We start from the raw sequence: 23708 nt of genomic DNA, 5'->3' as shown, positions 1-23708 counted from the left end.
ATGAATAGCCTTGCCGTCATAATAAAAGTAATATAATCATTTATTAAACTTGTATATCACTTGATTCTCAGCAAGTTCTGATAGCTCACAACAATCTACTAGGTTTCCAGAGAAATAAAGTTTCTTGCCTCATGGCCGTGCGCAGAATTGAGTCCAAGATAAGTAATTCCTATTGCTAATCTAACATGTATGGGCATCTGTTGACTACATAAGCACTTTAAAAAATAACAATATCCGTTTTTTTTCTCTGTACACAATCTTTGTCCTTGTTACTTGAAACATGTGGTCCAGCCTTATCACAATCCAATGTCCTCCAGATATTTGGGCTATAGCCTCTTATCACCCATAGACAACACAGCTGTTAATGAAGTTTGGGAGAGGGTGGTAAAAGAAGACTGGATAGTATAACCATTGCTGGAGAAGGGAAGGTTTAATGCCCTGATCAGGGTAAATGCCTCTCTCCATGGTGCTTACTTTATACTGAAGCACTTTGGTTTTTTTTTTTTTGGTATTTGGTATTTATTGTCACTTATAGGCCGCCCTTTTCCCTGAGGGGACTCAGGGCGGCTTACAACTCACGGGAAGGGAGTGCAAAACAAGACGTAAAACAATATGTGAATACAAATACAAATAGTAATAAAACACAACATTCATTCAACATTTGGGTGGGGTGTATAAAATCCTATCCCCAGGCCTGACGGGATAGCCAGGTCTTAAGGGCTATGCGGAAGCTCTGGACTGTGGTGAGGGTGCGAATTTCTACGGGGAGGTCGTTCCAAAGGGTCGGAGCTGCTACTGAGAAGGCTTTACCAGCGTGGGCCAAATATCAAACCTGTAGGACCAAAAATCATGATTGATGGCCCCCATTTGACAAATATAAACAGCTTCCAATATTTGGGAAGCATCATCTTGAGTGTTGGGTCTTTGGACAAAGAAATTGAATGAAGGATTAGCAAGGCCAGCCTGACACTGGGGCGGCTATGTATTGGAGTGCTCAGTCAAAACAACATCCATTCTTCTACATGCCTGAAAGTCTACAGGGCTGTGCTTTCCACTTCTCTCCTGTATGGATGTGAGTCCTGGACTTTGTACTAAAGGCAAGTCAAACAACTGGAGAAATTTTACATGCACACACTCTGCTCCACCCCTAGCATTTGTTGGCAAGACTGCGTCGCAAACCTGGAGGTCTTGAATTATGCAGAGTCCACCACCACAAAATCCCTGATTACCAGAGCACAGATGAGATGGGTGGGACATATCATCAAGAGGGATTATCACTGTATTTTTTATTTGTTCAATTTATTTGACACCCATCACCCTGTGGAGCTACTTTGGGCAGCTATATGTAGGCTTTGCTCATTGTTGAAGTCTGGGAAGAGATATCAAGGTCCGTCATGCAAATGCTACAAAGATGCTGTGAACAAAACTGACTTCTAGCTAAGAGAACTGGAAGCTGCAGCTGCTGACAGAATCTGCTGGTCAGCCCTATGCTATGATGCCTCCATTGGCTTTGAAGACAGGTGTCACCAAATCCTGATAGAAAATCAAGACTGGCATCAGAAAGCAACACCCACAGTCACTACAACAATGGGCATTCAGAGTCCCCATTGTGCTACACACGGCACTTCTAGAACGGGACTGCAGAGCACCTCCATGTCCACGGATGAACAACACAACAGCGTTCTTGAAATATGAGCACTATGTGTGTGTGTGTGTGTGTGTGTGTGTGTATATATATATATGTATATGTATATGTATATGTATATGTATATGTATATGTTATGTATATGTATATGTATATGCATATGCATATGCATATATTTATATTTATATTTATATTTAGTGTCACAACCCCTGGTAAGCCCCAATTATGGGAGGAAGCTAACAGCTTCCATTATCTGTCAATCGGCTCATCACAAGAGTCCATCACGACAGAAACCCAATATTTTTACTGTTGCTGGCTTCAGCTGATAAGGAGGAGAACTTGTGGCTTAATGGCTAAGACGTTTGCCTAAGATGTAATATAGCACAGGTTCGAATCCCAGTAAGGGTATGGCTAGCTGATGAGAGCTAAATAGCTTGAAATAGATCTATACTAGTCTCCCTTTATTTATTTATCAGCACAAATATAACACACACACACACACACACACCCCCTTTATTTATCAGCACAAATATCACTCACACACACATGCGCGCGCGCGCGCGCACACACACACACACACACACACACACACACACACACACACACACACATATATATATATATATATATATATATATATATATATATATATATATATATATATATATATATTCCTAATGCCACCACTTGGCCCCTTTCCTCTGTTGTTATGCAGTATTTATATTCCATATGCTTCATCAGCATAGAGGTTATATTCAGTGTAATTTAATATAGCAATAGCATTTAGACTTATATACTGCTTCATGGTGCTTTACAGAGTCAGCATGTTGCTCCCAACAATCTGGATCCTCATTTTACCAATCTTGGAAGGATGGAAGGCTGAGACAACCTTGAGCCAGTGAGAATTGAACTGCTGTCAGTCGGCAGAATTAGCCTGCAATACTGCATTCTAACTACTATATCACCACAGCTCTAATATTAACTTAATATTAACATTTAACATTAATATTAATGTTAAATTAATATTAACTTAATATTGAATATTCCTGCTGAACTTTCAAGAGCTTCAATCAGCTTCCCCAAGTTGATCCTATTTAGATGCACTGGAACAGTCGAGAATTATTGAGAATTCCTAGGTATGTTATCCCAAAAGATCTTTATGGGAACCAGTGTGGGGAAGACTGTATTAGGATATATAATATCTTTATGCTAATAAGGCCACTGTCTATTATTCCCATTGTTACCTTTGATCCTTTTGCACTTTCATGCATCATCCATTTGCATTAAGGGATTCATCACTTACAAGCAATAGCAATTGAACAAGTGTCTAAATACAGTGTTGCTGCAACAGAAATATGAACATTAATTAATTTTAATTTAATTTTTAAAAAGTTATTGTTAATATTAATTAGGTTTGTTTTTTGATACTCTGTCTAATTTTGTTTTTAACTTTTGTAATATGTGGTTTTTTTTAATGTTGTACACTGCCCTGAGTCCTTTGGGAGAAGGGCAGCATATAAATCCAATAAACAACAAACAAACAAACAAACAATGAGATGATGCTGTAACTGTTTGCCTGATCACATGCACCAAATTTAATTCTTTTTCAATCTTCATATAGAAAATAATGTAGTTGCAAATTAAACCATTGCTTTATTTAATGCCTTTCTGAGATTTCTGAGAGCAATTTTTTCTTACGTAGATTTTTAAAAAAATCCACCACCCTTTAAGTAAACCCTCAGAAGGCAGCAAATGCATGCAATCTTGACTGACCATCTGCATGCAACACTAGCGTACTATTACTGAACTGCAGGTCCTTGCAGTTCTTCAGTAAAAATAGAAAGCCTATACCCATCTATAGTTTTCTATATATTTTCTAATTTTTTAATATATATTTTATGTAGAAACATATATTTTTCAGTTTTAAACCACTAGAACCCATATAATTAACCATCTAAAATCTTTGAATAGAAAATAGAGTACATTCAACTTCTGTATCGCAATAGCAACCATAAAGGACTTGAAGTGAGACAGGTCTAGTAAGTTTGAAGTGACATAGAACCGATCAACGTTGTCCTACTTTGTTTGGTTTTAGTTGTGTGCCCTTTTACAACCCTCACTATGCCTATGAGTATCTTCTGTTGTCATGCCCTGCTTTGGCCTCTGGTAAGAAACAGGAAATTAGATAAGAGGGAGCTTTGATCTGGTCAAGAGGAGTCTTGTACTCTTAAGTGTGGTATTTTTTGTGCCACAATCTACTCATGAAGGATTGCCTTAAAATACATCTATTGCCAGGCGGAAGCAGACAAGAAGGAGTTCATACCTAAATCATAAAAGATGACCCACAGATAGCCTAGGTAGAAAATATTTGCTTGGGCAGATAGCAGCACACAGGTGCAGACATATCCCTGCATGCACATGGATTTTTAAATTTCAAAACAATGCATTCCCACTCCGTGTTACTGCATTGAGAGACTTAACTTTTTTAGTTGCTAGAATTTCCTGGCTCTGATTCCATTGGATTAGTTTGTATTTTTTTCAAAATTTCTTGAAGTATGATGGACTTCCCACACTGTAGGTTTCATAGTCAAGCAGTAAGAGCTATTCTGTATCCTGTCATAATGTAATGGGGATCAAAGTGAGAACATGTAAACTGATCGTGACTTCTTTACTCCAGCCTTTAGTGAGAAGTAGGTGGCCTTTGGTATTTTAAATGCTGTCATCTTGTGAGGGTCCTTTAAAGGGGTGAAATTCAGCAGGTTCTGACAGGTTTTGGAGAATCGGTAGTGGAAATTTTGAGTAGTTTGGAGAACCAGCAAATACTACCTCTGGCTGGCCTCAGAGTGGGGTAGGAATGGGGATTTTGCAGTATTCTTTCCCTGGAGTGAGGTGGGAATGAAGATCTTTCGCCTGCCACACCCACCAAGCCACGCCCACAGAACTGGTAGTAAAAAAAATTGAATTTCACCACTGGTCCTTTGTAAAACTATCCTTTATAAAATATATATTGATCTATAATACTGAATATCACATTATTTCATCAGAGAATAGGCATAAACAGTATCTCTCTTGAAAATATGTTTTTGTCCATAGATATTGTGTCAATTCACAAACCATATCCCTGTTTGTGTTCTCTCATTGCAGAATAGCAACAAGCTAGCCTAAGAATGGTTTATTGAATCAACTTATAATTAGCTGGATTTGCACAACATACTAGCCCTTTAAAACATTGTTTATAAAAGAGATTGGCTCAGCTCGCACAACATTCCACACCAAAATATTAACAAAATTTTATGGCTTTGGATAATGAATCCAATCACGATTAAAATATGTCGGTTTACAAAACATGAAGGGTATTGATAGCTGTTGGAATGATAAAGTGACAGTTTCTGGGGCCACTGATGGGGAAGAAATACAATGGAAGCAGAATTTAAGCGGATGAAAATCTTGCAATGGATGAGAAAATATGCAGAGTATATTAGTGACCCTCTCTCTTTTGCTGAGCATAGGAAGCGTTAGTTTAAAAAAAAATCCCTTGCATTTGAAATTTAACAGATACACCTGGCACGTTTTCAAGTTTTTTTCCTCCTGTGATTGCAAAGGAGGGAGGAAGATGCTTTTTTTTTAAGGAATTGAGTTTCTCTGTAGTTTGCATGCAATCCTGTGTTCTATGGCATGGGCAGGGAAATTTGTACATTGTGTAGTATAAGATAGCTTTATAATTTCCACTCTGGATCTTTATGTTTCACAGTGAGATGCTACAGCCTTCAATTTTTTGGGGGTGTGTGTGAGCTTTTTGAAAGAAAATAATTAAGGGAAACTCCTTTACTGAGAGTAATTTAGAAGCTAGAGAGAAAAGCTGGCACAACATTAGAGTTTGTTTATAAACCTTTATCTTTTTTCAAGGTTAGACATTCTTTCAAAAAGTAACTTGTGGTTTCCTTGTTTTCCTGCTCTGGTCATACAATAGAATGACAATAACCCTAGAATGTATTGAATGTAAGGAAGGGCTTATGCACTATTACCACTCTACTTGGAAAATAATACTGAAATGAATGAAATATGATTATATACTTCAGGTAGCAAGGGGTTAAGTCACTTTTAATGCTCTCTTACATTATATCAATAGCTGCAGCAACAGTAGTAGGTAGTATATATTTGGGCAATTGATATATATTAGTTGGTTGGCTGAGTAGGAAATATGCCCACCTAAACCCTCTGGTTTTGCTTATGAGCAAGTGCACCTAAGTGTTGTCATTGCTTTAAGGAGCATGATATACAAGGCTGAGCATCTAACTTTGTTGGAAGAGGCCTAGAAGCAAGGACACTAAAAATTAAATTGACCATGGCTCCTCTCTCTTGTTCCTCGTTGGCAGATAAAACTACAGTCCAGCATTTACACATAGCCAAATCTGCTCTTAGATGGAGCCAGTGCAAGTAGATTATCCTCTGCTAAATCAGTTATTGTAGCTTTGCTTGACATATGCATGAGAAAATGAGAGGGATTGGGTTTGTTTGTTAACTAAATTTTATAGACTCTCAACTCACATATAGGTGACTGAGGGTGGCTTACAAAATTTAAAGGATCCACTATATATAATAAAAGCCCTAAAATAACCCCATCCCACCCACATGTCGTACACAACACAACACAACACAACACAACACAACACAACACAATCCAATCAGCTCTATCTCCATTTGTGGTTCCTAGGCTTGCTGGCAAAGCCATAGCTTTAGGGCCTTTCGGAAAGCAATAGGGTTGGAGCCAATCCTAACTTGGGGTTAGGGTTGGTGGGGGTGGGTAGGTTAATGCAGGATGAAGAAACTTTGGTCCCTTGGATGTCACAGGGTTTTCAGTGCTGATAACTGCAAGCAAGTGTGGGCAATGAGGAGTGAATGTGATCTGACATATAGAGGAGGATCTTGTTCTTAGAATTACTAAAGTAGGGAATAATTATTTAAAACATGCATGAATATTCAAAAACACGCCTCTTCCAACTCTAAAATGAAGTATAGCCCAAACTGATTTGTTTTTTGTATTAAAGGTCTACCTAAAAGTCACTTTGTGTCATTTCAGAAATCTCATGTGACCTAGCTGTTAGGGAGAGAAGGGTGATAGCTAGAAAAAGGTGTAATTGTGTTAGGTGTTCCCTCCATTTGTTTCAGAGGCCATCTTATTTGAGACAGATCTGGCTCTGGGCTAAGGCTGAAAAGGCACCAGCCTTGGGTGTCAAATTTTAAGAGGTATGCCAAAATTGGCAAGACTTCTAAAAAAAACCCCACAATAAAAAGTGAAAAGCAATAACAGCCCTTATGAGACCGTGCATCTACTTGAAGGTTATTTTATTTTATTTTATTTTATTTTATTATTTCATTTCGTTTCATATTGTTTCTTCAATTTCTATAGCTACCTAACTCCACTAAGTGACTCTGGGTGGCTATAGAATTATAATATAATTAAAACAATTATAAAAACATTAAAACATTGAAAACATCCATAAAATAAATAAGTACAAACAGCAGTTGTGATGATTAATCATCTAATAGTAAAGCCAAGCAACAGGGCCCTTAATACACTCCAAGCCCCAGACCCAGGTATATAGTCATTTTTTTTAAGCTTTGTAAAAAGCCAATAGAGTTGGACCATCCTGATCTCTGAGGGGGGTGGGACATTCCATAAGGCAGGGGCTACAGCAGAAAAAGTCTGTCTTGTAGTTCCCACCAATCAGTTCTTTGGCTGATGGGATCTGCAGCATGTCCAATCTGTTGGATGAGATTGGATGGGTAGAAAATCTTGGAAAAGGACGGTTCCACTGGTAAATTGTAAAAAAAAAAAGAAGAAGGCAATATTGCATTGTAAATAATGTGAAAATTCTGAGAAAAAAAATGTCTAGGCATAAAAATCATAAATATAATGCTCAAAATCTCAAAGAAAAAAACCTAGAGTGTGCATTTTGAAATTCCTAAAAAATTGGGAGAGGAGCCAATGGAAGAGGGCAGAATATGACTTTGCGTAGCGTGCCAAAATGGCTCTGGTCAGAGAGAATGTTAAACTGGAAAGTCCTGGGATACACAGCAGAAAATGTTACCATCTTTGGGAATATCCTGACATAAGTTCAGTGATTAATTTCATAATTAACTTCTATGAGACCCTTAAAAAGCTATGGATTAAAAAGGTTTAAACCACCTAATTTCGATGCAGCTAGAGTGTTTCCTTGTCTTTCCTCCAATCTTTCCAGGGCAGTGGGCAGCCCATTAGTCATGGATCCCAACAGCATCTGTCGGAAGACCAAGCGCCTGGCAGGGAAACAGGCCGAGTTGTGCCAGACAGAACCAGAGATTGTACAAGAAGTCGCCAAAGGAGCCAGACTGGGTGTGCGTGAGTGCCAGTACCAATTTCGTTTTCGGCGCTGGAACTGCACCAGCCACAGCAAATACTTTGGGAAGATCCTACAGCAGGGTGAGTGGGGTAGACTTTGTCACTTAAGTAGACCACTGCCCTTTGGGATTCTTGCAGAGCAGGAAGGAAAAAAAAGCATTTTATTTTGTTCATTAAAGAAATTCCTCAGCCAAATAGTCCTCACAATTAAAGAGAGGACAGCCTATATTTTAGAGGTGACCAAAATTGCCAGTGGGATAGAAGCTCTTATATGGAGATGATTGTTCATTCAGAAATTGGCGGGGGGGGGGGGGGGGGAGGGGGGGACAGAGACCGAAAAATTTGCAACTCTTCTCTGCTTGCTTTGAAATTAAATTGGGCAGTAGGTGGGATGAACACACTTGTTCACTGAATCCTTGCTGCATGCTTTGAGCCCTGCTATTCAGATAGTTCTAGGGTTTGGGATTGATTTAGTGCTTCTATTGGAGGGTGGGAAACAGGAACTCTCCAGTCATAACAAGCACTGTTCTTCTCTAAATAATAGTGATGTTTATTATTTTGTGTACTATTTCCAGTACAAACTGCATTCACACTTCCAAAAGGAGCCTTTAAAAAAACAGTGTTTTATCTATTTCTCTCCTTGACTCACACAGCTGTTTTCAGTTCTTTTAGATCAGGGAGGTGAACAGAAACAGGAAAAAAATATTCTTTCCTGAGCACCTTTGTCAAGCTCTCCTCTCCAACTCTAATCTGTACCGCCCTCCCCCACCCAAGCTGCAATAACATCCCCCAGCCAGTCTGCTCAGCAGATCTCCCTCTGGGTCCTGCTGGGCCTTCACTTGCAGATTCACCTGTTCCTTGTATCTCCAGTCCATGCCATATAAATACAATTTCAGCTATGCCCAATGGTGCCCCATCCTTTGCTCAACACTTCTGATCTTTTAGAGCATTAATTAGGCATAAAGCTACTTCATGCCTGTGTGAAATTGTGCCTGGTTTTGGCACATAGAGGAAAAAAAAACAATTTGAATGTTAAGATCATAATATCATCTCACATTAAACCATACCCCCAGATGATAAAAATATTTGTCTGAAATGAAACCAATGAACTTCTTACAAGTGCTCATTTAATTAAGACAGGTGAAAAAATCTCTCTTTTGGTTTATAGCAGAACATCTACTTTTAGGCTATTGCCTTCTTCCACCCACCCCCATTCCCCCAATTTACTCTACAGCACTGAAATTCCCTGCTGGTCCCCCCTCCAAGTACCACTAATCAACAGAGGCAATATAGAAATTTTAGCTGACGTATCTATAAACCCATTTTATCTTAAGTATTGGATTTCAGGATCAGCGGAACTACAAAATGCTTAGCCAGGGGTGAAATTCAGCAGGTACTCACAGGTTCTGGAGAACCGGTAGTGGAAATTTTGAGTGGTTTGGAGAACCGCAAATATCACCTCTGGCTGGCCCCAGGGTGGAATGGGGATTTGCAATATCCTTCCCCCAGGAGTGGGGTGGGAAAGGGATTTTGCAGTATCCTTCCCTGCCACACCCACCAAGCCACACCCACAGAACCCTGGTACTAAAAAATGAATTTCACCATTGTGCTTAGGCCTCCATATGACCTGATCCAGACTAACAAGCAATTTTCTGATATTATTTAAATTATTCAATTAAAATACTGAGGGGGACTGTATCTATAGGCTTCAAAAGGGAAGGCTTAAATGAGGCTAAAAATGTAGGTCTAGTTGAAACGTGAACCCAGAAAGATTTTAAATTAACTAGAAAATTACTCCTAGTTGAGAAGTCAAAGTAGGCTTGGGCAGTCTGAAGGCTGTTTGGTCTGTTAAGATTATAGGTTACATTTTGATAATTGTGCCCCTTCAACACACACACACACACAACACACACACACACACAGAGAGAGAGAGAGAGAGGAGAGAGAGAGAGAGAGAGAGAGAGAGAGAGAGGAGAGAGATACACACACACACACACACTGATAGGAAGGGCAGAAGTTTTAATTTTTCTTCCCCTGCCAGTGATCCTTTTCCAGGTGACAGAAGCCGCTAACCTTATATATGGTCACTAGTGTGGGTGGAAGCTTTATCGCCTTTCTTTTTAACAGACTCTTTCCTATTATTAACTGAGGGGAAGCAATAATCTGTCCTCCTTATTCAGGTACAGATCAATTAGATAGTCAGAAAAAGCTGGTAGGGCATTTGAGACCTGTAAAAATAGAAGCAACCAAACACAGCTAAGGGTCAGAGACCTAGACATTACTGATAAGCAATATAGGATAATAATTCTAGATCTTAGATGTATCCATATAGGGTATACCTAGAACATAATATATGATCACTTTCACCTGTTTTAGTATATTCAATTAGGGTATTAGATGTTTTGTTTCCATAATCTGAAAACAATTCTCTAAGCCTTGCCCAATGTGATTAATTGATTGTCAACATTTAATTAATTACATCCCCCGGGACTTTTTTAAATTTAAAAAACCCTGCAATTATTGTGTCCTTTTGCTCACATAAAGGAAGGAATGGCTCTTTTAAGAAGAGCAACGTGTGTGTATGAGGCATTCAAAAATAAAGCAAGCATGCATTTCCATGTACCAATACAGTGTATTAATATAATGATACAAAGTGAATTATATAAATCACTTAATGTTTATATAATTATTCGATAAAGACTTTTGAAATTCAGCTACCATTGTATTGTTTAAAAAATAGAATTGGCTTCTACATTGTCTTTTGCTTCCTGCAAAGTGTGTGTGCGTGTGTGTGTGTGCGCGCGTGCGTGTGTGTGTGTGTGTAAGCAGAGATACATGTACAGCACCTTGAAATCTATGGAGGAAAGGGTAGAAACAAATGAAATAATGCAGCTTGGATGATAGATTTGAGTATCTGAGTTGTGGGGTCCCTTGATAGTGAGGAGGGGAGGATTTAGCACAGGATAAACCTTTGCTGTTAAGTGAAGACCAAGACTACAAGGATAAGCTACTGATGAGGAACACCAAGAATCCTGGCTTGGCTATGCCTTGCTTATAACCATCTTTTCTCTGAGTGGAGGCAACAGATACACACACAGGCTCCTAAGGATTGTGCTTTGTTCTTTGCTGTTGAGAGCGTGAGAGGTACAGGCATCTCCGGGGCTTTGGGGAGGGAGGCAGCAGATTATTGCTACGGGCCGAAGGTTTACTGCTGTGACATGTCTCCCTGTCCTTGTAATGAAGCAATTATGGATGCTCTCAGACAGCACAGCAGCTTTTAATAAAGCCCAAGAATGTATCCACGTCTGGGAGAGATTTACTGCCCCTCCCCCTTCTCAAAGACTCTGCTCCTACATGTCCGTAGAGCTTCCTCAGACTTCCCAGTAACTGAGAGAGCAGAGCTGGGCCATAAATATGGCCAGGGAGCCTCTCTGGCACCCTCACAGTGAATAACCCCCCCTTCCCCTAAGGGCAAAGAAAGCCTCCCTTTCCTTTGTCCTTCTGCCAGTGATTGCTCCTCAAGCCGAGGCATTTTTACATGGGTAAAACCAAAGATGCTAACTGGGAGGAAGACAGAGTGATAGGTAACATCTACTCAAATGCAACAGTTGAACTGAAAGGTGTGTGTTCCAGTGGTGAAATTCATTTTTTTTTACTACAGGTTCTGTGGGCGGGGCTTGGTGGGCGTGGCAAGTGAAGGATACTGCAAAATCTCTATCCTCACCCCACTCTGGAGCCAGTCAGAGGTGGTATTTGCAGGTTCTCCGAACTACTCAGAATTTCCGCTACCGGTTCTCCAGAACCTGTCAGAACCTGCTGGATTTCACCCCTGATGTGTTCCTTAATGGGATAAAGTTAACACCAATCAGAACAGTGGCTCAGTATATCAGTAGGTTAACCTTCTATATTGCCCTGCAACAGGTGCAGGAAGAATGGCAAAGGCTCACTTTTCGTTCCTCAGTCAGTTCCCAGATAACAGAGCAGGGCCCGAGCCCAGAATAAGGCAGGAATGAGAGCAAGAAAGCCACGGCGCTGGGCACGGGTGCTTCCAGGCTTGAACCCACGGACAAGCAAGCCAGTGGGAGAGACCTGGGGAGAAAAGAGCGCCCCTTCTGGCGGGCGGAAGGGACGCGGGCAGAGATGTGGACAAAGAAGAGCCGAATAGGAAAGCGATGCCGCTGCACAGGGAGAAAAAAAAAACCCGCAAGCAGCCCCTTATTGTGACATAGAAGTTGAGGGGAGGGGAGAAGAGAGGAGACGGAGCCTTCGGCGGTGCGGCGTCTCATGCTGGAATAGAGCAGAGCAAAGGAGAAATCCGCCCCCCACCCCCACCTCCCGTGGCCGTGGCAGGTCCCAGCACGGCGAGGGATGCCTGGAACTCATGTCCTGCGGCGGAGGGGCGACTGGCGCCCCCCATCATAAATAAAAATCCATCTTGTTGAGATGGGTAGGGGGCTGCTGCATCTTGGAATCCATCCCACCCCTCGTTGCTGTGTTGCTAACGAAAGCAATTTGTTGACCGGCAATGTGTGTTAAAGGCTGTTCTACGCATTTTTTCAGACCGCAGCGTGGGCTCCTTGTGGGTGGGAAGAGGGCGCCTTTCTCTGCCTTTCACTTTGATGCCTTCTGAATAGCACCGAGCGGGATTTCCAGTTGGTTTAAAATTAGGATCTTCTCCACCAAGAGCCGGGGGGATTCATTCACCGGTCTCGTTATCTCCGCCCTTTTCCATAACGATCTTTGGAGAGTCCAATCCGGTATGTTTGGAAAAGAGGTCCGTTTTACTGATTTCAGGGAGGGCTTATTAACAAATAAGGGAAGGTGAGGTTACTGTGCACACCAGGTTCCTGATGATTGGAAGTTAGTGTTGAATGGTAGATCTTTTTGGTTGGCAGACGGCATATCCAGAATGACTAAAACCATGCCCTGACAACCTCAGTTTTCCTCCTTGGTTATACAATGTTGGTGTGACCTCATTTCTAACACATTTTTTCACTTTGGCCACTTCCCCACAATTGAGCTAAAGTAACATCAGTGGTGAAATTCATATTTTTTTTTACTCCGGTTCTGTGGGCGTGGCTTGGTGGGTGTGGTGCGGCTTGGTAGGTGTGGCTTGGTGGGCATGGCCGGGGAAGGATACTGCAAAATCTCCATTTCCTCCCCACTTGGGGGCCAGCCAAAAGTGGCATTTGCCAGTTCTCTGAACTACTCAAAATTTCTCCAGAGCCTGTCAGAACCTGCTGGATTTCACCCCTGAGTACCATCCATCCTTTCTTTTGTGGACCCAGAGGACAGTCTGTTGTAAGATTGACTGGTTGCATCATTACCTCCTGTCTTGCTTCTGCATTGCTTGTTACCATCACTGGCTGGCAAAATGTTAGTCTAAATTGGCAGATTCACCAAGCAATGTAGGCTTGCTGATTGGTTTTCTCATTGGCTGGTGAAAGGGGCTCGCTGAGAGCCCGAGGTGACACCAACCAGCAGCCAAAGTAACAGATGCCATGGAGATAGGACTTTGTAATGTCAACTTGGCAAGTTTTATGATAGCATTGGTTTCTGTCCACACAAACAACATTGAATAATATTTTAAATCAATGGCTGGGAATTGTTTTATGAGCCTTACCTCACTCTAAGGTAGGGGTCCCCAAACTTGGCAGCTTTAAAACTTATGGATTTTCCCATGCTGACTGGGGAATTTTGGGAGTTGAAGTCCACAAGTCTTTAAGCTGCCTAGTTTGGAGAGCCCTGCCATAAGGGTACCATTTGGTTAAAGAAGAGCCAATGATATTTATTTCCCAATCTCCCCAGGATACAGACACTTCCTACTGGTCTGATAACATGACCACACCATTCCAAACAGGGCAGAGAAAGATAATGTCTAAGTGTAATCATGGCTGAGGATGAGTATATGCCAACATATATTATTGAATTAGAGCTATGCCTTGTTGTGTTTGCCAAAACTGTCCTTAAATAGCAGCAGCACTTAGATTTATATACTGTTTTACAGTGCTTTACAGCCCTCTCTAAGTGGTTTACAGAGTCAGCATATTGCCCCCAACAATCTGGGTCCTCATTTTACCCTCCTCAGAAGGATGGAAGGCTGAGTCAACCTTGAGTCTGGTGAGATTTGAATTGCCAAATTGCAGGCAACTGGTACTCAGCAGGAGTAACCTGCAGTTCTGCACTCTAACCACTAAGCCACTGTGGTTCACACAAATACTGTATTTTTCGGAGTATAAGACGTACCTTTTTGCCTCAAAAAAGAGGCAGAAAATCTGGGTGAGTTTTATACACTGAATATAGCATTTTTTTTGCCTCCCGAAGTCCCGCCCCCTTCACTAAAATGGCTGTGCCTTATGGAGGCTTTTAGAGAGCGCCTGGGGGCTGGGGAGGGCAGAAATGAGAAAAAAAATGGCCTGTTTTTTTGCCTCCCAGCAGCACTCTATAAGCTTCCTAAAGGTTATGCATGCAATTTTTTTGACAAACAACGGGCCCATTTTTGCGAAAAAACAGGCCATTTTTTGCTCGTTTTTGCCCCCCCTGGAGCACTCTGCAAGCCCCCTAAAGGCTATTCATGCCTTTTTTTAAAAAAAAATGGGTCCGTTTTTGCAATAAAGGGCTGTTTTTGGGAGGTTCGCAGAGTGCAAAACCTTTTTTTTCCTTTCAGAAAGCTAGTTAGAGTGGTTGATGAGAATTAGATTGATCAAGTGCTGTGCCAGCAGAAATAAAGTCTTAGGTGCTGCAGATTGTCAGTGATTTCCTTCTCCAGCACATGGATAAATACACCTGGAAACATCTACCTACCTACTTACTCTCTCTCTCCCTACTTACCTACTGTATTTCTCTCTCTCTCTCTCTCTCTCTCTCTCTCTCTCTCTCCTCCCTCCCTCCTCCCTCCCTCCCTCTTCCTCTCTTTCTGTCTTCCTCTATTTAACCTACCTACTTTTTTTAAAAAAAAGCCTCTTCAAAACCTTGGTGCGTCTTTATACTCCGAAAAATACGGTAAATGGGTTTTCTATAAGTAACAGCCAAGATAAAGCAACTACAGGTAATACTGTATCAGAAGCCTTCAGTTGCTGAATGATGTGGCCTGTGATGACATGACCTGCCAATGTCTCTTGCTTTGCTCGGCCATCAAGGTTATTTTGAAAGATGACTTTGCCTAATGTGTTTTCTATCTCTCTTTCCCTCTCTCAATTTATAAAACAGATATCCGGGAGACGGCCTTTGTGTATGCCATCACAGCAGCTGGTGTTAGCCATGCGGTCACCCAGGCCTGCAGCATGGGCGACCTGCTGCAGTGTGGCTGCGAGGCAACTCGGAGCAGGGCACCTCCTCTGCCACCTGCCATCATGGGATCAGAGAGCTCTGCTTGGGAATGGGGTGGCTGTGGGGATGATGTTGACTTTGGCTATGAGAAATCCCGGCAGTTCATGGATGCTAAGCGCAAGCGTGGCAAAAGTGACATTCGGACTCTTATTGACCTGCACAACAATGAAGCAGGGAGACTGGTAAGGGTCGTATTGCTTCTTCATCCTGTTTTATGTGGGAACCTCTGCTGATGGACTGCTCTGGCTCCTCCTCTGTGCATAAACCAAGATGTACTTATTTGTCTGGTCATGTCCTTCTCAGCAGCCCTTTTCTTTTCTCTTTCATCTTGTCTTATATGTAGACAATTTTATATGTTCTAGACCTCTTAACCTAATGTTCCTTTACACTCCACATAATTTGAGAAGTAATTTTATGCATATGTGGGTGTATCTCATTTTTAAATTCCATCTTATAAATGAGCAGAGCATCCTTAGATCACCAATGAAGATGTATTCCCTGATGGAACAAGAAAACTATTGCTTACTACAGAATTATCACTTGTGTTTCAAAAACGGATAATATTGCAGTTGAGTAAGTGCATGCAGAGGGAGGAGAAAGTACAGGAACAAATATAAAGCATTAAAGGATGCTTCTGGAACACAATAGCTAAGGTTGTAAAGTGTGATTTAAGAACTTGTATCAAATCCCATCCTGAAAAAGATCTCTAGATGGATTTTGGCAAAACCTTATCACAACAGACTCTGATGTGATGATGGGAATATTGGACTGTTAAAATATCTGCTCCCATATTTAAAAGATCTTTGGATAATGTATTCCATCTAAAATTAGTCTGTATCAGATGATGAATGATTCGTCCAAAATACAATTTTTTATTTATCTAGATTTCAGAAGCATGATGCTACAACATATCTTAACTCTCATTTTTCTTTTTTCTTTTAAATGTAAGACAAGAAGTGCTAATTTATTATTTTCAGGCATATTATATTCTTGAAACAATCTGAGGGCAATAATCTGATTTTCACAGTTTAACTGACTGGCATCACTGATGTAATATTTCCAATACTGCGCTTAAGTATATGAAGCTTGTCAGCTCAGAAGTTAGGAAAACAATTGTATTTCTCGTAAGATATTAAGAAACAGCCGCTATAAAACATAGCTTAGATAGTGATACAGTCATGCTTATACGAAATAACCACTGATCTAACATACTTAAAACTGAACATTCAAATAAAAGAAATTCAAAAGGGCAATTAAAATGTGCTAGGATTCATATAAAATTGCATTGGGTATTGACCTGCTAGGTCAGTGATGGTGAATCTTTTCAGCACCGAGTGCTCAAACCAGTGTGTACCGGAGTGCTGGAAACCTGAAGACCAGCTGGCCAGTGTGCATGCATGCTCTGGCCAGCTGGTCTTTGGTTTCCAGGGCTCTTGTGCATGCAAAGACCAACTGGCCAGCATGCATGTGTGTGCCAGAAACCAGAAGAGCAGCTGATGATGGTGCACATGCCCACAGAGAGGGCTCTGCATGCCACCTCTGGCACCTGTGCCATAGGTTCTCTATCATGTTTGTCTGTGGGATGTCCACATTGAAAGCATTAGCTGCCACATATTTTACAAGGTGTTGTGGTGGCAATTGGTAGAGATATAATATCTCTTTTAGGAAAAGAATGCACCCATCTAACCTTAGAAGAAACTTTCCGTCTCCCTGCCTGTTCTCACTTCTTATCTAAAATAATCAGCTAGGTGACTTCACTCTGATCTTACTAATCTTGCAATTGCCATTTTATTCCCTACTTATTGTGGCTCCCTCAACCCCTTTCCAGGCAGTGAAAAACCACATGCGGACCGAGTGCAAGTGTCATGGCCTTTCAGGTTCCTGTGCCTTACGCACCTGTTGGAAGAAGATGCCTCCTTTCCGGGAAGTGGGTGACCGCCTGCTTGAACGTTTTAATGGGGCTTTTAAAGTGATGGGGGGCAACGATGGCAAAACACTCATCCCTGTGGGTCGGAACATGAAACCCCCTGACCAGCAGGACCTCATCTATTCTGCCGACTCGCCAGACTTCTGCATTGCTAACCGCAAGACGGGCTCGTTGGGCACACGTGGGCGGGTGTGCAATAGCACTGCCATGGACATGAGTGGATGTGACCTGCTCTGCTGTGGACGGGGCCATCGTGAGGAGACACTGCTCCTGGAAGAGAACTGCCTTTGCCGCTTTCATTGGTGCTGTGTAGTTCAGTGCCGGAAATGCACAGTGCGCAAAGAGCTCAGCTTATGTATTTGAGTGGGTCCGGGAAGAACATTGAATAAGGGTGACCCAAAGCAGGAGGACAGGAGGGATACCCACTGCCTGGCACAGAGAGCAAACATCGCCAAACTGTTTAGGGTAAGGGGGCATCAAGGTAATCTAGTTGGAATCAGAATAATGTGCTAGTGAGGTTGAGTCCACTTTGGATTCTCAGAGGAGGTTCTTGTTGGTGGCCAATATTGTTCCTAGCATTTGACTACAACTTATTTGTAGCAGGTCCTGGGCATCTAGCACCAGACTATGGCTTCAGAAGGTCCTACCATTCCTTGCTACACTCGACATGTGCTCCTGAAAATGAAGAACCCTGTCTTACCTGATACTCCCACGATCATTTCCAGCTGCTTGGTCCTATCTAGGCCTCTCACTATGGATGGTGAACTGATTCTCTAGAGAGGTGCTGTGCTTCACTTATTAATGGATCTTTACTGTGTTTAAGAGGACAGCAGAGATTTCTTGACTATCCAATCCCCCAAACTCCCTTACTCCCCTTTGGGCTGCCATTTCTTTTTACAATAATAAAGTTATTTAACTCATTTTCTCAAGAGTGATTCAAGAAGTGATTACAAGTGCAATTAATATTGACTAGTAAATAACTTAATTACTCATTTTGTTCTATTGTTCATCCAAGTAGAATGTCTAAAGGGCATAAAAGTGTATTTTTTTTCCTTTCCGAAATTATGTCCATGGATTTATCTTGAGAATACATCCTATAGCAGAGATGGGAAACCATCAGGACTAAAAAAATAAAAAAGAAATTACCCTTACTTGTGTTAATAAATAGGAAAATAGTTTATAGTATAATAGTTCTGGGAGAATTAGAAATGCTAGAGCTGAATTGAATTACATTTATAATTACTGATGTATGGATAGAATCTGGACTGAATTAATGTTGGTAGAGGATGGCCCTGTTGGACAGCGGAAAAATCTTTTACCAATCAATGATCAGATAAGTGCAGCTTAAGCCCATTCTAAAACACTGATTTGAGAAAACACCCCTGTTTAATTAATACAGAGACAACATAAGGGAAGCATATACACATTTGCAAGATTTGGTCACTACATTTCTAATAAAAGTTTTTTTTGTGTGATATAGCATTGGGTTGTCAGTTTAGTCTACCCTATAGGACTTACAATACCCTTCTTCTATAGTTTTACAAGTTTTACAACATGAGGTAAAATCCAGAGTTGTCTATGCAGCCCTGTGTAGCTCAACAAAATGTAATTGGCTTCCATTGAACAATATTGTGCTGCTTAAGCTTCTTGATAGCTTCTAGCTGAAAGCATTGGTCACTGGAAGGAAAGATGAATCCTTGTAGCTATTTCTCTTTCTCCTAGAAACTTTTTTTTCATATGGCAGTGGAAACAAACAGAGCTAGCCATGATTACTGGGATAAAGATTAGGGAAATAATAAGAATCGTTGTTCCTCCCAATCACGTGAAAATTGTGAAGGAAGAGAAAAACCACTGATCCTTGTAAAGAACTGAATTTGGGGAAGTAGGTGTTAAGTGCTAGAGTACTTTATTCCAGAGTGCCAAAGTTGGAATTTTTGCATTATTACCAATCTAATGATTTATTCATTGCTTCATAAGACTCTTCATAACACTCTTCAAGCAGCCAAACCTGTATCTATATATATGGACATCACCAAAATGGAGCACATAGAAATAAAATTGACTATATTTTTGGGATAAAAAGATGGAAGCATCCAGTTACAATAGCTAAGACATGACTAGCCATGCTGGGATACATCCGCTGCAAGTTCCAAGTCAAGCTAAAGTGGAAGAACAAAGCAAACCAGTTTCACCAATATTGTACTGGGCATATACCTGACCCACCATTTTCATAAAGAACATTAGAAATCACTTCAAAGGCTTTTTATAGGAAATAAGGGGAACTGTGTAATTAGAGTGGTTAAGGGTGGTGAAAGTGACTGCCAAAGACCAGGAAAAAGAAAAGAACCAAACAAACCGGAGGTCAGAACAAATGGTGGAAAATGCCAAGAAGAGAGGCCACAGCCCAGAAAGACAAATGATCTCAAGAAGGAACTTAGCAAAAACTTTTAGAAAGTTTTTAGAAGAAGCAAGCAATGACTTCTGTAAAGACACTGATGGGAATGGAGAAAAATAAGGAAACACTTCCAAATTATTACCAAATTCAAACTGGCATGCTAAAGAATGCCGATGGGTAATAACTAACTAGTGTATTTAGGAGAACAGAGTTGGAAGAGACCTTGGGGGGTCTTCTACTCCAACCTCTGCTCAAGCAGGAGATCCTATACCATTCCAGACAAGTGACTGTCCAATCTCTTCCTAAAAGTCTCCAATGATGCAATGATGGACCACCCACAATTTCTGAAGACAAGCCATTCCACTGGTTAATTGTTCTCACTGTTAGGAAATTTCTCCTTGTCATCTTGCCTTCTGGTGCTTTAGAAAATAGCTTGACCTCCTCTTCTTTGTGGCAGTGCCTCAAATATTAGAACACTGCTCTCACGTCATCCTTAGTCCTTCTTTTCATTAGACTTGACAAACCCAATTCCTTAATCAAGATCATGGGACATATTAGTACTATTTTATAAAGCCTTAGTAAGACTATACTGAGAATATTGCATCCTGTTTTGGTCACCTTATTATATAAAAGATATAAAAACTCTAGAAAGAGTGTAGAAGAAAGCAATGATTAGGGAGCTGGAGGCTAAAACATGAAATGGATTCTTCAATATTCAAGTCTGCTGAGATCCATCTGGATCTTGAGCCTATCTTTTGGGATGTTGACTATTCCTGCCCATTTAGTGTCATCTGCAAATTTGATGAGTTCCTCTTCTATTCTGTCATCTAAATAATTTATGAAGATGTTGAAGAGTACTGGGTCTAAAATGGAACCTTGGAGTATCCCACTGCTTACCTCCCTCCATGTAGATGTAGTTCCATTTAAGGACTATATGTTGAGTGCAGTTTGTCAGCCAATTACAAAATCCATTTGGTGGTGATGCTGTCTATCCCAAAGTTTTAGCTTACCAAGAAGTAGGTTGGGATCTACTTGTCAAATTTTCAAATGCCTTACTGAAATCCAAGTACATTATGTCCACTGCATTTTGCTGGTCCACTAATTTAGTCACTTTGTCAAAGGATGAAATCAGATTTGTTTGGCATGATCTTTTTTGACAAACTCACGTTGGCTTCTGGTTATAACATTGCTTGCTTCTAGGAGTTGCTTTTCTGGGATCTTTCCAGATATTGATGTTAGGCTGATTGGTTTGTAGTTTCCTGGATCTGAAACTCAGAGGACTCAAAGATGATCAAACAAAGATAGAGGGATCAGTCTGTAAAACAGAGATGTCCGAATACAAGATACCTTCGAATGTATTTTCTATTTAAATCAGGGGTGTCCAAACTTGGGAACTTTAAGACTTGTGGACTTCAACTTCCAGAATTCCCCTGATTTGGACACCCCTGATTTAAAAGAACCATAAGGGTTAAAAGATGAAATTAAATTAGCACTCTGGTCATATCATTTCCAAGTTGGAAGCCTACAGCAATTGGTGGAATATCTATAGGAATATAGTAAGCAATTGGTAAAGGCTTTAACCAAACTATGTTAGAAAACCTAAAGAGTTACACAGTGGACAACAGATTGGAAAAGGTCAGTCTGCTTTCCATATCAAAAAAGTGGCTTAGTAGAATGTGCAGGCTATCATACCGTATCCCTAATTTGACATACCGGTATTAGCTGATGTAATGCTGAAGGTTGTACAACACCAATTAGAGTTCTACAAGGAAAGAGATGTCAGATATTCAAACTGGTTTTTGAAAATGCCAGGGAACAAAAGACATTATTGTTCATGCACACTAGGTAACGAGGAAGACAAAGATTACCAAGAGATATGTGCTTCACTGATTATAGAAAGGCCTTTGATTATATTGACTATGTCAACCATGTCAAGCTTTGGAATGTTTCTAGAACATTTGATTGTCCTCATGCAAAACTCATCCATAGGATAGGAAACAACAGTCCAGGCAAAACTTGGTGAAACAGAATGACTTACAGTTGGGCAAAGAGTGAGTCAATGTTGTATAAACTCTCCTTACTTAGTCAGTTTAATCTGCTGAATTAAATCCAGGACGCTGGATTGGAAGGGGATCATGGTCTACAAATTGAGGAAAAAACTTCAATAAGTTACATTACATTACCATCCTGACTATATTCTGGTAACTGAAAATCAAGGAGTACCTCAAAATAATAGAACTAAGCTTAAACATTAAGAAAACTAAAGTAATAACAATAACTGGTATAGTAACAGCCTTTGAATTGGCAATCAAGATACCATACAGAAGTGGCAGATAGTGTCTGCTTTTTAGGATTATCCAGTAAAGGAATCCATACTCAAGAAGGATTTTTTTTTTTAAAAAAAGGCAGTACTTACTGAGCTTTCATTCGGTGACCATTCAAAGATACAAAGGCACTGGAAAAAGAGATTTATGACCAAACTCAAAGTTATGGCCATCAGAGCATTCCCCACAGTCACATGATTGTAATTTGGGCACGTGGCAACTGTCATGTATTTACAATGCTCACAGCATCCTGCAGGAACCTGTTATCTATTTGCAACGTTCATAGCCAACTTCCAACAAGCAAAATCAGTGGGGAAGCCAGCAGGAAGTTGAATGTCGCAGTCATGTGAGATTGTGCTTAATGACTTGTGGCGATTTGCTCAATATTCATTTTTATAATAATTATCTTTTAATGTGAGTTTTATATTCTTTATATTTGTTTTTGCATTTGCTGTTTTATTCGACTGTTGTTTTATTCGACGCCACCCAGAGTTGTTTTTTGTAAGATGGACATATACATTTGATCAATCAATAAATAATAACTACAGCTGGAACTGATGATGTTGTGGGTGCAGTCACATGATGTTTCACTATATGACTGCACCATCTAGTGATTGAATTGTTAGTCCCAATTGTGGTTAGTAAATGAGGATTACCAGTTTAAAAAAAATACCCAAACTGATTACGAAGTAGGCAGGTACAGCAATCAGCCTTAAAATAAATAATGAAAAATAAACAATTAAGATATTGAAATAGCTTCTGCCTTTTAGGATAGATTATCCTATCAATAGTAAAGAACTCACGGTAATGTAGTTGATGCAGATAAGCATTTATTAAGGTGGCAATGAAGGCTTTCAAAAAGACACTCAGATACGATGTGCCTATATCTAAAAAGATTAAAATCATGCTAGCAATGGTTTTCCCTGCGAGATTATGAAAGTGAAAGTTGAAAAAGTATAACATTTCCCAACTTTTGTATTGAAGAAGATGCCTAAGAATACCAGGGATAACAAACTAATGAATTAGAGAAAAAAAATACCCAGATAATTTGAGCTTGGGAGAATCCACAATTCTCCATGCTCAAATTATCATATTTTGGACACATTATACCAACATCTGACTCTATTGAGAAATCCATAATTTGGGAGAGGTGGAAAGGAAGAGCAGAAAAGGACAACCAGTGGCATAGTGGATGAACTTGATTACAAAGGGGATAGATTATCACTGGAAAACTGAGTAGCCAGGCTGGGGACTCATCATACTGAAAATGGTCTGAGTGATTGCTGAGAGTAGACACCAACAATATAGTACATAAACAATCAATCACTGTATCCTCTTAGGCTAAGCTTAGAGTAATGTACATGTGTGGTTATGGGAGATTCTCAAGTACTTTAGCAACTGAAAAACAGCAGACATCAAAGTACTGAGAAATTATATGCCAAAAGCATTTTGGCATTTGAGCCTTCTAATACTGTAGTTCCCCCCCCAGGGGGGGGCATCCATTTGGGATCACTTCTCTTTGATTCTTTCCACCTTTTCTCACTTACTATTTTTCTCAATAAGAACAAAACTTTATTCGCCATCTCTTTGTTTCTTTCTCCTCTGCTTTTCTTTCTGTTTCTCACAAATGGAGATGATTTCCCCTGGTTATTTTTAATGAATATTTGGAAAATATTTTTTCTCCCACAAGAGGGCACCAAGGGATT

General features: G+C 40.4%; 1 protein-coding gene across 1 annotated transcript; it reads left to right on the top strand.

Moving 5' to 3' along the window:
* Positions 1-4341: 4341 nt before the first annotated feature.
* On the top strand, positions 4342-17646 carry WNT6 (Wnt family member 6). The gene is made up of 4 exons (XM_032228288.1): positions 4342-4351; positions 7887-8108; positions 15237-15538; positions 17185-17646. Exons 2-4 carry the CDS (start codon positions 7910-7912, stop codon positions 17644-17646), a joined length of 963 nt encoding a protein of 320 aa, XP_032084179.1. The 5' UTR covers positions 4342-4351; positions 7887-7909.
* Positions 17647-23708: the final 6062 nt, after the last annotated feature.

This window comes from Thamnophis elegans, chromosome 1, assembly GCF_009769535.1.
Source record: "Thamnophis elegans isolate rThaEle1 chromosome 1, rThaEle1.pri, whole genome shotgun sequence".
NCBI classification, from domain to species: domain Eukaryota; kingdom Metazoa; phylum Chordata; class Lepidosauria; order Squamata; family Colubridae; genus Thamnophis; species Thamnophis elegans.
This window is presented reverse-complemented; position numbering and strand designations above follow the sequence as displayed.

What these genes read in the sequence shown, in the direction of transcription:
- WNT6 (XM_032228288.1), top strand. Translation starts at nt 7,910, where the DNA reads ATGGATCCCAACAGCATCTGTCGGAAGACCAAGCGCCTGGCAGGGAAA. An exon ending in TGGGAAGATCCTACAGCAGG is followed by an intron (nt 8,109 to 15,236) that starts GTGAGTGGGGTA and finishes TTTATAAAACAG; the next exon opens with ATATCCGGGAGACGGCCTTT. An exon ending in ACAATGAAGCAGGGAGACTG is followed by an intron (nt 15,539 to 17,184) that starts GTAAGGGTCGTA and finishes ACCCCTTTCCAG; the next exon opens with GCAGTGAAAAACCACATGCG.